We start from the raw sequence: 12,357 nt of genomic DNA, 5'->3' as shown, positions 1-12,357 counted from the left end.
ATACGTACATGCTGGTTGTATTCAGATGCGTGCTCTCAGACGAATCGCAGGCGAGACATCACTTACCTCTAAGGTAAAGTCGGATTTCCCAATCCTACCCACAAAGTAATTGAAACATCGGGATAGTATACTCCTCTAGTGTACATATTACATCAACTAAAACAGAACAAACCCCAGATTGTGAGCATAGAGCAAGCCATATCATGTTCTCCTCTCATATAGCAGGCCCAAAAGTGGCTCTTTTGTTCAGAGGATGGACGCTTTATCGTGTACACATCCTAGCTAGGCATGGCACGAGCTTGACGACAGATAGTGGCGATCGGAGCATTATATAGGCTGGAACTAGAGATGAGATAGAAAATGAGCGTGGTGAAATAACTGATACAGGAGAGAGGGGTATACCGTGGGTCAGGTCCTCGACGCAGCTGCAAACCATAATTCGCAGAATTCTTCTCATTGAAGATCTCATCCGTGACAGGCTTGCCCATTCTGCAACCATCAAGTACCAGTGTCGCCGTGAGTTGTCAAAAGAGGAGAGGTCGCACAGATGCTTACCTGCAGAAATCGCATGTGCACGGCTTGCTCCCGGAACCATGATGGTCGCATCCGTACTGAGTGCCAAGCCGCAGCACGTCCAGCGGAATCCTTGAGGCCAGTGCTTGAAGAAATTCTTCAAGTCACCCTGCAGCTCAACCTCAAACATGTGCTTGTGCTCTGGGACTTCATTTTTGAAGACCCCACCCCACTCGATCATCTCTTCCAGGTCGTCGTTCTACGCGTCCCACATGATGAGTTCGAGGCGGCCCTCATGCACACTGCCATCCTTGCAGGTACGGTATTTATCATACCAGATCGCTGCGCCATGGCATCTTGGTTTGTGGTCCGGTCAGTCTTCACGTTGGCATCTGGAGCTCCGCGCAGAGGGAGTTCAATCGCAACTTGTCACGGGGCATGCGGTGGAAAAACACTGACACAGTACAGTGGCCCTCTGCAGCGGCCGCACCGCTTGAGATTCATTCCTGGGAACTCTTTGCGGCACGAGAAACAGTTGGAGGATTAGTAGAACTGATTGGAAGGCATGTGGATACAATAGCTTCGACAAAGGGGAAGGCACATACATTTCCATTGGTGAGAGCGTAATACGTATGACTCAGTCGCGACGCGTCCTCCATCCGCCACTCCTCCGCCTCCCTCGGTTCAGAGGCAACTCTATTATGCCAAACATCAGCTTGGATTTTTCATAACATTCTACAACTTTGCTTTCCATGAGTGCAGTACTCGATTTGCTGGTCGTCGCGACCGCCTGCACACATGTTCTGCTCGCACCATATACAAAGGTCGAGGAGAGCTTCAATCTACACGCGACCCACGACGTGCTCATGTACGGTATAGGCACAGATTCGCTACTCGAGGTAGAGGCTTGTCTAGGCATTCACTCAGTTACCATTGACGATATTCGTTGTCTAGTATGATCACTTCGTGTTTAGTGGTGCGGTGCCCAGGTCTTTCATCGGCAGCATTCTCCTCGCCTGGCTATCAATGCCTGTCATCACCGTAGCACAATCCTTCGGCATTGTGAAGTCAAAATTTGACCTTCAAATAATCGGTACGTCTTTGAACTCTCATACTCGCCTCTTGTAGTCAGAAGCCCTTCTTCCAGTTCGCCTCGTCCTCGCCTCTTTCAACGCACTCATCATCTGTCTCATCCGGCGGGTCGTATCTCGTCGATTCGGCCACCCAACCGCATTCGCGTTTGCGCTGCTCACTTGCATGCAATTTCATCTCCCCTTCTGGATGGGCCGCACCCTGCCTAATATGTTTGCTCTTGCACCCGGTAAGATAATCTCTAGCACCGCCTTCGAGTACGCCATCCTCTGAGCCAGCGCCAGTCAATTTTGTATCATACCTCCTTCTCAACTGTGAAAAAAGCACTGTGCGCCTGCATCAGCACAAACTTGGCGCCGCCATTGCGCTCCTCACGTTCACCGCTGTCGTTCTCCGCGCCGAGGTCACGCTCCTTTTGGGCCCCATTGCTCTTCAGGCGCTATGGAACAGACAGATCACTTTTGTTCGTCTCGTGAAGCTGGGGGTATTTTCGGGCCTTGGCTCCATCGGTTCGTTTCACCCAAGACTCTGTGGATGTTTTCACTGATTTGCGTCTGTAGCACTCACCGTGCTAGTAGACTCATATGTATGGAATCGATGGCCTCTCTGGCCCGAGCTCGCAGGGATCTACTTTAACGTCTTCCAGGGAAAGAGCGCAGACTGGGGTGTATGCGCCGTCTTCCTTTTGTTCTCGCCTTGATGCTAACGGATACTCTTTCCTCGTGCGTAGGTCTCGCCCTTCCACGCATATTTTACCTCGCATCTTCCGAAGATCCTGCTTGGCGCAGGACCGCTTGCATTAATTGGCTTTGCACTTGATCACCGTATCCGTACGCTGCTAGGACCCGCGGTAATGTTCGTTGCGCTTATCAGCGCGCTTGGGCATAAGGAGTGGCGCTTTGTAGTCTATGTAGTGCCACTCTTCAATGTTGCCGCGGCACGAGGAGCTCATTGGCTGTGCGTAACCCACGTTGCAAAACTTCACAGAGAAGGGATGGCGTCTAATTTCCAATCTTCATCATCCATTCTGTAGGATTGGCAGGCCAAAGGGTCGTATCATAGGTAGATTAGCGTTCGTCACGGTCGCAGGACTATTTGGCTTGACCACAATGGCAACTATCCTGCACACGCGCGCTTCGATGGCGAACTATCCTGGCGGCGCCGCGCTCGCGCAACTCAACGATGGATTTTCTAATGTGCAACATGGTATACCTCTACCTACATCTACGCAGCCACTCTTCCTGACCTGCCTTTTGTACCACAGTACACGTACACATCGCAAACCTCGCCGCTCAGTCCGGTGCCTCGCTGTTTCTCCAAAATCACGCTCCGCCATTCTACCCGATTCCTTCAAGTCACAATCTGGCGGCGGGTTGGGTATATAACAAGACCGAGCACGTCACCGCGGCGGCGCTGACGTCCGACCGCCGAATTACACACGTTCTTGCTGAGGACCGCGTGCCGTTCGTATCTAGCGGTCAATGGGTGGTCCTCGGAGCCATACAGGCATTCAAAGGGTGGGAGGTCCAGCGGGACGTGAGAGGTTTGGTGAGGCAGCGTGGAGTGCGTGGTATTCTGGACGTATTAGCGATGCGCACAGAGGAGGTTCTGTGGATCTTGGAGAGGGCGACATAGGCTTGGGCAGGGCCCATGTTGTGTCGGGAGAGATGTAATCAGTGATTATTTTGATCATTCTGCGCACCGCGTTTGCTGACTGATCAAACAGAAGCTGACTTCGCAAGGCGAGTGCAGGCCCACGTACATATTACCTCTTCCGCCCGCGAGAGCCTGACACAGGTTCATCAATAGCGTTCCTATCCGGGGTTCCAAATTTCTCACCTTCGGACAGTAAGTGCTCTGTGATCCATGGCGTACGTCGCTGACTGAAGACGATGTCAAAAAAACAGCTTACTCCTTACTCGGCCACTGCGACACAATCACGATTTTATCAGAATCTTCACTTACAATGAATGTGGTATATATCACTGCTCAGTCTTCGAGGGATGTATGACAACGATATACTCGGATCTCTTCGAAACCACACTGTTCTGACGCCTACTGATGCATGCAATCATGTTAGGAGGCCATCTTCCACACTCGTCTCACTCGTCATGCATACCTTACGCCGATTGATAGTTCATCGTGCATAGTCAGAGGATGGCAGGCGCTATGCAGGGAAATATACTGCAGAGGGAGACAGACTTTTGCGCCATCTTAGGGCTCATTCACAGGATGCCCGAGGGTGCCCCATTGACAGTGCTCTGTACATAGTGACAGCACTCATAAACGCGACAAATATCGCCATCGTCCAGTTCATCTCAACTCTCGTCTTGTTGTATGTCTCGCTCAGCGCCTCTCACAGTACAATGGCCGTCTCCGCCGAGAGGTTGTTGTTCATGCTCGGTCCGTATCATCCATTTGTTTCTATATTTTCTATCGTTCTCCAAGCGCCTTATTGTCACAGGAGCTTTACCGAGCTTCCTTGAACCTCGGTTTTGCCGACCCGAGGATGTTCTTCCATAGACAAGGATGAAACAAGATATCGGCATGAAAGTCACACTAACATATTCCATGCTTTCGCAAACACCCGCTCTCTGCCTCGAGATTCGAGGTAGTCATGCGCCAGGTCCCCCGAGCTTACCAGTGACGGTCTGTGGACAAATCCTGACAGCCTGTATAACAGTTACGAGAGAATTTCTGTCCCTGTGAGACTTGTCTGGCTCTTCTTCGACGATGTGTGTCGTCATCATCATACAAGAAGGTACAGCCAGTTGTGCACTTTTCATTGGCGCTCTTGACATGGCAGCTCAATGCATGTTTTTTTAGACATGTCAAACGTGGTCACAGAACTTGTTGTTGCATGATCTGTATACAAGCTCTTTCATAGACCAGAAAACCCTTTAGCCCTCTCCAGGAAAAAAATAGTAGTAGGCCTTCCGAATTCTCTGTCCTTGTATGGGGCTGTTGATACTGCATTTTAATCTTCACAAAGAAATTGGCGCAAAAGGAAGAGACCCCGGTTCTGTAGGCTTTGCTTCTATTCTCTGTCAATGACTTCGACCCCAGACGCGCCTAAAAAGTCACGAATCGCATAGCATTGATACTTGAAACCGCAATTATTCCTTGGCGCGGGAAACAAGAACACCTGTTCCGTGACATAACCGGTTGAGAACATTCCGCTGTAGCTTGTCGTTGGGGCGTCGCATTGGTTTGTGGACTTCAATGATTCACATCCATTGTATTGGGATGCGCCTACAGCTCTGCTGACGCATCTCGACAAAAATAACAATCCTGGGGTATAAAACGACCTGACTCTTTCTGTAGTTCAGCAGACTCCAGACATCTGATCCAGAGTTGCGTCTTCTCCATGATTGTTCAGTCGAAGTTTGTTGTCCTTTCAGCTCTGGTCACTGGTGCAGTCTCTGCCATCAGTCCCGTCTCGGACCTACACATCGTCAATCAAAATATTGCTCCTGATGGGTTTAATCGCGAGTACGTGGATGACTTTATGCGGCAGTCGTACGGCTCATGGTTGTCAACAGCGCTGTCCTCGCTGGGGGTACATTTCCTGGTCCACTCATTACAGCCAATAAGGTGAGCTTCCTTCTCCTTTTAGGCGATCGTATTCATCTGAAATTGTACATATCAGGGAGACTCGTTTTCGGTCAATGTTCACAATGACCTGGTGGACGGCACAATGGACTTGGTCACTGCCGTCGTGAGTGCCTTGTTGTCCACAAAAGACGCCGGAAAATGCCTCATCCAGTTTTCAACAGCATTGGCACGGCATCACGCAGCATACTACCACCTGGGCCGATGGTGTCGCATTCGTCTCACAATGCCCCATCGTTCCTGGAAACTCCTTCCATTACAGCTTCAATCCTGGAAATCAAGTCGGTACCTACTGGTACCACTCGCATTATAGAGCGCAATACTGTGATGGCTTGAGAGGAGTCATAGTCATCTATGACCCAAACGATCCTTACAAGAGCTTGTACGATGTGGATGATGGTAACGATCCTAGGTCGCTGTCCCTTTAGAAATCCACTGAAATAGATTCAGAATCTACGGTCATCACCCTCGCCGACTGGTATCGGTACCCTGCGCCTCAAGTTCAACCAGGACTGGGCCACGTAGCGTTAGTCGTTTTCTATGTTTTTTCTTCTAGTAATTGATTGTTGTTCAGACACCCTGCGTCCACACTGATCAATGGTCTGGGCCGAGCTTTGGATGGGCCTGCCGACGCCCCGCTTGCTGTCATCAATGTTGTTCAAGGAAGACGTTACCGCTTCCGTCTAGTCTCCCTCTCTTGTTTCCCTAATTTCATCTTTTCCATTGCTGGCCACAATATGACGGTCATTGAAGCGGACGGTGAATACACGCAGCCGCTGGTTGTTGATTCTGTCAACATCTACGCTGGTGAGCCTTTGGCGTTATCTCCAGGGTCTAGATCTAATAATCCGTCCCGTTAGGTCAACGCTATTCTGTCGTTGTATAGTGCTTCCATCCTCTGTTGTAAATTTGTACTCACAGAAAGAGCCAGGTCAATGCCACGCAGACGGTCGACAATTATTGTGACTATCCTATTATCTTTTGTAAAATATCACTAACAAGGACATTTGAACAGGGATCTGCTCTCAGCCAATATTACCTCTGGGTGCAAATTTGACTATCGATAACTCTTGCAGCAACACTCGCAACTCCGCCATCTTCCGCTACCAGGGCGCTCAGGAGACGGAGCCTCAAACCTCCTTTTCAGGGAACGGCGCGGCTCCCCTTATTGAGACTAACCTCCACGTATGTCTGACTTTACCATGTACTGCTTCATCGATCATCTAACTTCGATAACGACAGGCGCTTGTCAATCCGGCAGCGGTACGTTAGATTCAATATTCTACAAATTATTTTGATGCTAACAATCAAGTTCAGCCCGGCACTCCCGGTGCTGGCGGCGCAGATGAAAATATCAACCTTCAAGTTACATTGGTACAAGAAGTCTGTTCAATTTCCTCGTCCTGTTCAATCGCATGTTGTTTGACTGTGACACGAACAGCCTTCTGACAACACGAGTTTTGTATACCAAGTGAACGGTGTGACTTTTGAGTCCCCCGACATCCCGACACTCCTTCAGATTATAAGCGGGTTACCGGTCCTGTTGCCTATCGGGTCTACCTATCGTGTGCCGCGGAACAAGGTCATCGAGCTCACAATCCCTACAGGCGCGCAGGGCGGAGAAGTAAGTTGACAATCTTCCCACAGGTTTTTCAAGGCTGATAGCTCCATCTCTTTTCTAGCATCCCGTCCATTTACACGGCGTACGTTTTTTTTTTGTCAAATCTCGCTTTTCATCAAGTCATCATTGAGTGATCGTCAAATACAGCATTCCTTCTCGGTTGTCCGCAGCGGTGGGAGCGACTCTTACAACTACGTGAACCCTGTCCGCCGTGACGTAGTTAGCATGGGCCCTCAAGACTCCAACTCTAATGTCACTATCAGATTCACAACCGATAATCCTGGGCCTTGGATTTTCCACTGGTACGTTGTTTAATTGTAATTGTCGTCTAAATGAATATTCTAATGACGGTCACTGGAGCCACATCGACTGGCATCTCGAAGAGTAAACCTCTTAATTCATCCCTACTTCCGAAGCTGAGCCTTTGCATGCTTTATAGGGGGTTCGCCGTAGTCTTTGCTGAAGATGTTCCCAGTATCGCGTTGACAAACCCAGTTCCGCGTTAGTCTATCCTTATTCCTATAGTCTGATACCATATTGACCAGCTTGCAATCTAACAGTGGAGTGGTCTGCCTTATGCCCGATTTATAATACATGGCTCCTGACCCACCCGAACTGAAGACGTCCTGATGGACCGCAGTGGTGATGAGGTATGGCGGCACGCTTTTTCCCCCAACGTGTGGTCTAAAGATGCTGTGCTCTTTGTTCTTTGTTCTGCATTATGTGATTTTCACTGGTCGATATAACGCAGCTTTTTGTAAATGTAAAGTTGATGGCGTACCAACACAGAGCTTCTCCAAGCCATCCCTTTGAGTGTCATTAAGCAGAACCGAAGTAATGATAGGATTGTAAAGGACCTCAGTAAGATACAGGTGTGGGTTTGGCGAGTGATTTTGCGGGAACGCGTCGGAGGCGCCGGCTGGGGAGAGTAAGGAAATTCAATCGCTGATTGGTCGCTCAATTGAAACTCCCTGTCACGACGACATCCTACTAGCTTTACCTTTTTGATCTGTTGCACACGCCTTGTCCTAATACTTTTCGATCCTGGCTTCATCTCGTCGCTATTGCTGCGTTGACCTCTGACCGCCCCATCAACCTTGTCATCATTGGGCACCGAACTGCTCTAATTCAGGGACTGGTCTGGTGGCCGGGCAGTTGTGAGAACGGGGTGCCAGTCTGTGCAATGTGGAGTTGTCGTTGTTCGTGATATCTTGATAGTGGACATAACACAGCGAAGGTGTATCAGAGGGCGGCTTGCAAAGGAATGATCAGTCTGATCAGCGCGAGCGTACATCTTCTGTGACATGATGGCTATCTTCGACTGGTCGGATGCATTGTTGCCTGCAGACTGTAGGGATCAAGTTGCGATATTACAACGCAATCATGAGTAGATTCGAAAGCTGAACAGAAGCTGAACGAAAGCTAATACTATCCTCTAAGACGAGCTCAAGACGCCAGCAACACTGCACGAGTTGCGTATCAACCCCTCGATAATTTCATGCTTCTTCTCGTATGTCCTGTAATTTGCGGTGTAATAAAAGCAGTGTTACAGCCAGTCTTGCTACGACCTCATACGTCATTTGTCACTGAAGCCAAATTGACAAACGCTCTATGTTATTAAATACCAAGTCGTGGAGCATCTAACGCAAAGACTTTCAATAGAATCATCGACAGTACTGGAGACAATAATCACGTCACGAGAAACGTCAGTGTCTATCTTCATACATGGACGCCAGCATCCGTCGACTCAAGCTAAACTTTTTGTCTTCTATAGTTTCAAGACACCCAACATTCAAACGTATCTATTTTTTCTGTTTAGAAAGAGAGCGTAAGTCAAAACATCCGCGTCACCTTGTTACCAGCCGCCTCCCGGGGTCTGCCACTTGTACATCGGCATTTAACATAATCGTAACAAAGTCTCTCAAGCATCTACATGGTCCCTCCATGACTAGAAAGGCCTTCCATGTGGCAGTCGCATATCAAAAACCCGGCATGAAGCTCGCACCGAGCATGCCTCGCGCTCCATCAATTTCCCAGTCCCATACCCTGTCAGGAGTGTCAGCATCTTTCTCGGAATCCGAGGCAATTATCATCTAGCTCTTCCCCATGATTCTATAATGACAGTGTGTATCTGCGAAGACGTCCATGATAATGGATGGAGAGCAGCAAATTTCCTTGGCAGTCACTCATGGGAAGTGATTTGGCGAGGTAGGTAGCAAGTGCTTCTTCTATTATCCTTAAATCATCAACTTCTCTAGGCTGTCTCATGGCAGGTGAATGCAGGTGAATGCAGACTATGTGACATCATTCTTGAAACTTCGCACAATCAGGCACTCCTCACACTCCTGAACGCCCGCTATTGAATTGAGGTTTTGAGTGCTCTGACAATACAAGAGGGTGAGCCTCGTATTTCTCCGCGATCCCTTTCCTTAACAAACATCAGCCCTGGATGTTCGTTCACTCATTTATACGAGTCGTGCCTTTGAGAGGCTGCATTGATGGAGAGGTTTCAAAATTCCACCTCTTAGTTGCATTCTTCAGAACTCGCCGGCTTCTATTGATTGTCAACAGGCTTCCGCAAATCATCCACAAGCGTATCGCAGATAGGTCATGAATCGCATGGCACCAATTTTCATTGCTCGGAACAGGAATGATGCCTCTCGCTACGACTCGCGTGTGCTTTCTGAATACTCACCTAATACTCTCCCGTGGCACATTTTCTCGGGTGCGTTCCAAGTGCCATTAGAGATTCACGTCTCATTGGTAGGTATCATTGACTGACTACCATCCATTCCATTGAAAAGCGACGGGACATGTTCTTACACTCCATCATTCTCGTCAAACAACTTTTGCTCTGGAGTATAAAATGGCTCTTCTCATTTGCTCTCAGGACTCCAGCCGCCCTCCCACTGAGATCGTCTACAGGCAATGATTCTCCAGTCCAAATTCGCTGTCCTCGTCGCCCTACTCACTGGCGCGGTCTCCGCTATCAGACCCACCGCTAATCTACGTATCGGTAATGGAATCATTGCCCCTGATGGATTTCGCCGCGAGTACGTCGATGGTCCAACTCTTACCGTGGTCCATCGTTCTTCTATCTCCCTACAGCTCTGTCCTTGCTGGGGGTACGTTCCCAGGTCCCCTCATCACCGCCAGGAAGGTAAGAGGCGTTATTCATATGAACCGGCATCTAAACTCATCTCACAACAGGGAGATCCGTTCTCGGTCAATGTGATTAATAACTTGAAGAACGGCACGATGGACTTGGTCACTGCTATTGTAAGTGTGCTTGAATTGTGCTTTGTTATTCCTGAAGAAGACTTAACAAACTCTGGGTATCTTACCACTATAGCATTGGCACGGTATCACCCAACACACTTCCACATGGGCTGATGGCGTTGCATTTGTCTCGCAATGCCCGATCATTCCCGGCAAATCTTTCCAATATAAGTTCAATCCTGGAGAACAGGTCGGAACTTACTGGTACCATTCACACTACAAGGCGCAATACTGCGACGGTTTGCGGGGAGTCATTGTCATTTATGATCCAAATGACCCTTACAAGGCAATGTACGACGTCGATGATGGTGAGGTCTACACTTCGGTGATTTTTTCAATGCTGTACTGATGTGCATCAAGAATCTACGGTTATTACACTCGCCGACTGGTATCATTACCCCGCCCCTCAGACTCCGGAAGGGTTTGGTCACGTAGCGTCAGTAATTCCTTGCACATATTCTCCAAAAATACTCATCGTTGGTGCAGTCATCCCTCTTCCACCCTCATCAACGGTCTTGGTCGAGCTCGAGATGGGCCCGCAAACGCACCGCTTGCTGTCGTCAATGTCGTACAAGGAAAACGTTACCGCTTCCGTCTTGTCTCCATCTCTTGCTTCCCCAACTTCGTCTTCTCTATCGACGGGCACAATATGACGGTCATCGAGGCTGATGGTGAATACACAGAGAAGCTCTTGGTTGATTCTATCAATATCTATGCTGGTGAGGCTTTCGTGTCATCCGGGTGTTGATGTAGAATTCCTCACTGCTTCTGATAGGTCAACGTTACTCTGTCATTGTGAGATATTTCGCATGTCCTCCTGTAGCCAGATATTGACAAAAACTAGGTCAATGCTTCTCAACCCATCAACAACTACTGTGAGTGACGGCCAGATTTTTAGAGAGAGATCCTCTAAAAAGGATACCGTCAGGGATTCGCTCCAAACCGATGTTACCTCAAGGCGCCGACGGGACCATCGACACCTCTTTCAGTGGCGGTCGCAACTCTGCCATCTTCCGCTACAAAGGTGCCTCCAAGACGGAGCCTCAGAACGCGCTTTCGGTCAGCACCTTGCCCTTGATTGAGACCAACGTCCACGTATGTTCTACTTGATTATCACAATGCTCTCATTCTGAGCATATCATCTGCTCACTAAACAGGCCCTGGTTAATCCTGAGGCGGTGCGTCAGAGATGCATCCATCCAAGCTATCATGTATTGTCGGGTCTGACTTCTTGAATTTAGCCCGGCGCTCCTACCGTTGGCGGCGCGGATGTTGATATCAACCTTCAAGTCACATTGGCTCCATTGGTACGTCCCTTTGGCCGTCCAGGTCATGTATTGAACCCTCACGTTATCGCATACGATGTGATGCGCACCGAAGCCTACCGACAACTCGACCTTCGTGTACAAGGTAAACGGCGAGACATTCGAGTCTCCCGACGTCCCAACACTGCTCCAGATCATGAACGGGAATTCCAACCTGCTGCCAGCCGGGTCCACTTACTTCTTGCCTCGGAACAAGTCGATTGAGCTTACCATCCCCACAGGGGCGCAGGGTGGAGAGGTAAGCATCCAGTCTCCTAACACATCTGCATCATTCGAGGCTGACACTACACTCTTCCCATTCTAGCACCCCGTCCATTTGCACGGCGTACGTTGTTCGACGCTTGTCTTGTCGTCTGAAAGGATACTGAATGACACTTGAATATAGCATGCATTCTCGGTTGTCCGCAGTGGCGGGAGCAGCTCTTACAACTATGCGAACCCTGTCCGCCGCGACGTAGTCAGCATGGGCCCTCAAGACTCCAATTCGAATGTCACTATCCGGTTCAGAACCGACAATCCCGGGCCTTGGATCTTCCATTGGTGAGCGATTCACCTGTCCGCTATAAGCGCTGAACAAACAATGATCCTGTAGCCATATCGATTGGCATCTCGAAGAGTGGGTATTTTGGCACTGTGTATCCTCTTCTGGAAATGACCTTTTGACCGCCTTGTAGAGGATTTGCTGTGGTCTTTGTCGAAGATGACCCTAGTATCCAGTCCACCAATCCTGTTACGCGTTCGTGTCTACCTGCATTATCATAGAAGATATGATCAACTCACATCTCATCTTATAGAGGAGTGGAAGAACTTGTGCCCGATCTACGATAAATGGGTTCAGGACCACCCTGACTCAAGCAACGATGACGGCAACGCGAGTTAAGGACTGTCTTCTCAGAACACTCCCATCTTCATTTC

The 12,357-nt window shown here is 49.1% G+C and overlaps 4 protein-coding genes across 4 annotated transcripts; 3 read left to right on the top strand and 1 right to left on the bottom strand.

The window, feature by feature from the left end:
• Positions 1 to 262: 262 nt before the first annotated feature.
• On the bottom strand, positions 263 to 754 carry HETIRDRAFT_165791 (uncharacterized protein; the record flags this gene model as incomplete). The annotated part of the gene is made up of 3 exons (XM_009547459.1): positions 263 to 342; positions 403 to 489; positions 556 to 754. The coding sequence occupies 3 exons, from the start codon at positions 752 to 754 to the stop codon at positions 263 to 265; spliced, it is 366 nt and encodes a 121-aa protein (XP_009545754.1).
• Positions 755 to 1,265: 511 nt separating this feature from the next.
• HETIRDRAFT_165790 (glycosyltransferase family 22 protein) lies at positions 1,266 to 3,240 on the top strand (the record flags this gene model as incomplete). The annotated part of the gene is made up of 8 exons (XM_009547458.1): positions 1,266 to 1,412; positions 1,468 to 1,606; positions 1,661 to 1,834; positions 1,890 to 2,114; positions 2,166 to 2,272; positions 2,336 to 2,562; positions 2,639 to 2,811; positions 2,870 to 3,240. The coding sequence occupies 8 exons, from the start codon at positions 1,266 to 1,268 to the stop codon at positions 3,238 to 3,240; spliced, it is 1,563 nt and encodes a 520-aa protein (XP_009545753.1).
• A 1,732-nt stretch (positions 3,241 to 4,972) lies between these two features.
• Positions 4,973 to 7,457, top strand: lcc1 (laccase; the record flags this gene model as incomplete). The annotated part of the gene is made up of 17 exons (XM_009547457.1): positions 4,973 to 5,097; positions 5,148 to 5,199; positions 5,255 to 5,323; positions 5,382 to 5,616; positions 5,668 to 5,743; positions 5,792 to 6,024; positions 6,078 to 6,097; positions 6,149 to 6,179; positions 6,233 to 6,402; positions 6,460 to 6,480; positions 6,535 to 6,600; positions 6,659 to 6,841; positions 6,900 to 6,920; positions 6,986 to 7,140; positions 7,199 to 7,222; positions 7,278 to 7,339; positions 7,399 to 7,457. 17 exons carry the CDS (start codon positions 4,973 to 4,975, stop codon positions 7,455 to 7,457), a joined length of 1,602 nt encoding a protein of 533 aa, XP_009545752.1.
• A 2,309-nt stretch (positions 7,458 to 9,766) lies between these two features.
• Positions 9,767 to 12,322, top strand: lcc3 (laccase; the record flags this gene model as incomplete). Its single annotated transcript, XM_009547456.1, has 17 exons — positions 9,767 to 9,891; positions 9,947 to 9,998; positions 10,049 to 10,117; positions 10,191 to 10,425; positions 10,478 to 10,553; positions 10,604 to 10,836; positions 10,893 to 10,912; positions 10,962 to 10,992; positions 11,046 to 11,212; positions 11,275 to 11,295; positions 11,359 to 11,424; positions 11,498 to 11,680; positions 11,747 to 11,767; positions 11,828 to 11,982; positions 12,035 to 12,058; positions 12,117 to 12,178; positions 12,237 to 12,322. The coding sequence occupies 17 exons, from the start codon at positions 9,767 to 9,769 to the stop codon at positions 12,320 to 12,322; spliced, it is 1,626 nt and encodes a 541-aa protein (XP_009545751.1).
• Between the last annotated feature and the right edge of the window lie 35 nt (positions 12,323 to 12,357).

Source organism: Heterobasidion irregulare (genome assembly GCF_000320585.1).
Source record: "Heterobasidion irregulare TC 32-1 unplaced genomic scaffold scaffold_04, whole genome shotgun sequence".
NCBI lineage: Eukaryota > Fungi > Basidiomycota > Agaricomycetes > Russulales > Bondarzewiaceae > Heterobasidion > Heterobasidion irregulare.
The sequence above is the reverse complement of the archived record's forward strand: the minus strand, read 5'-3'. Positions and strand labels throughout refer to the sequence as shown.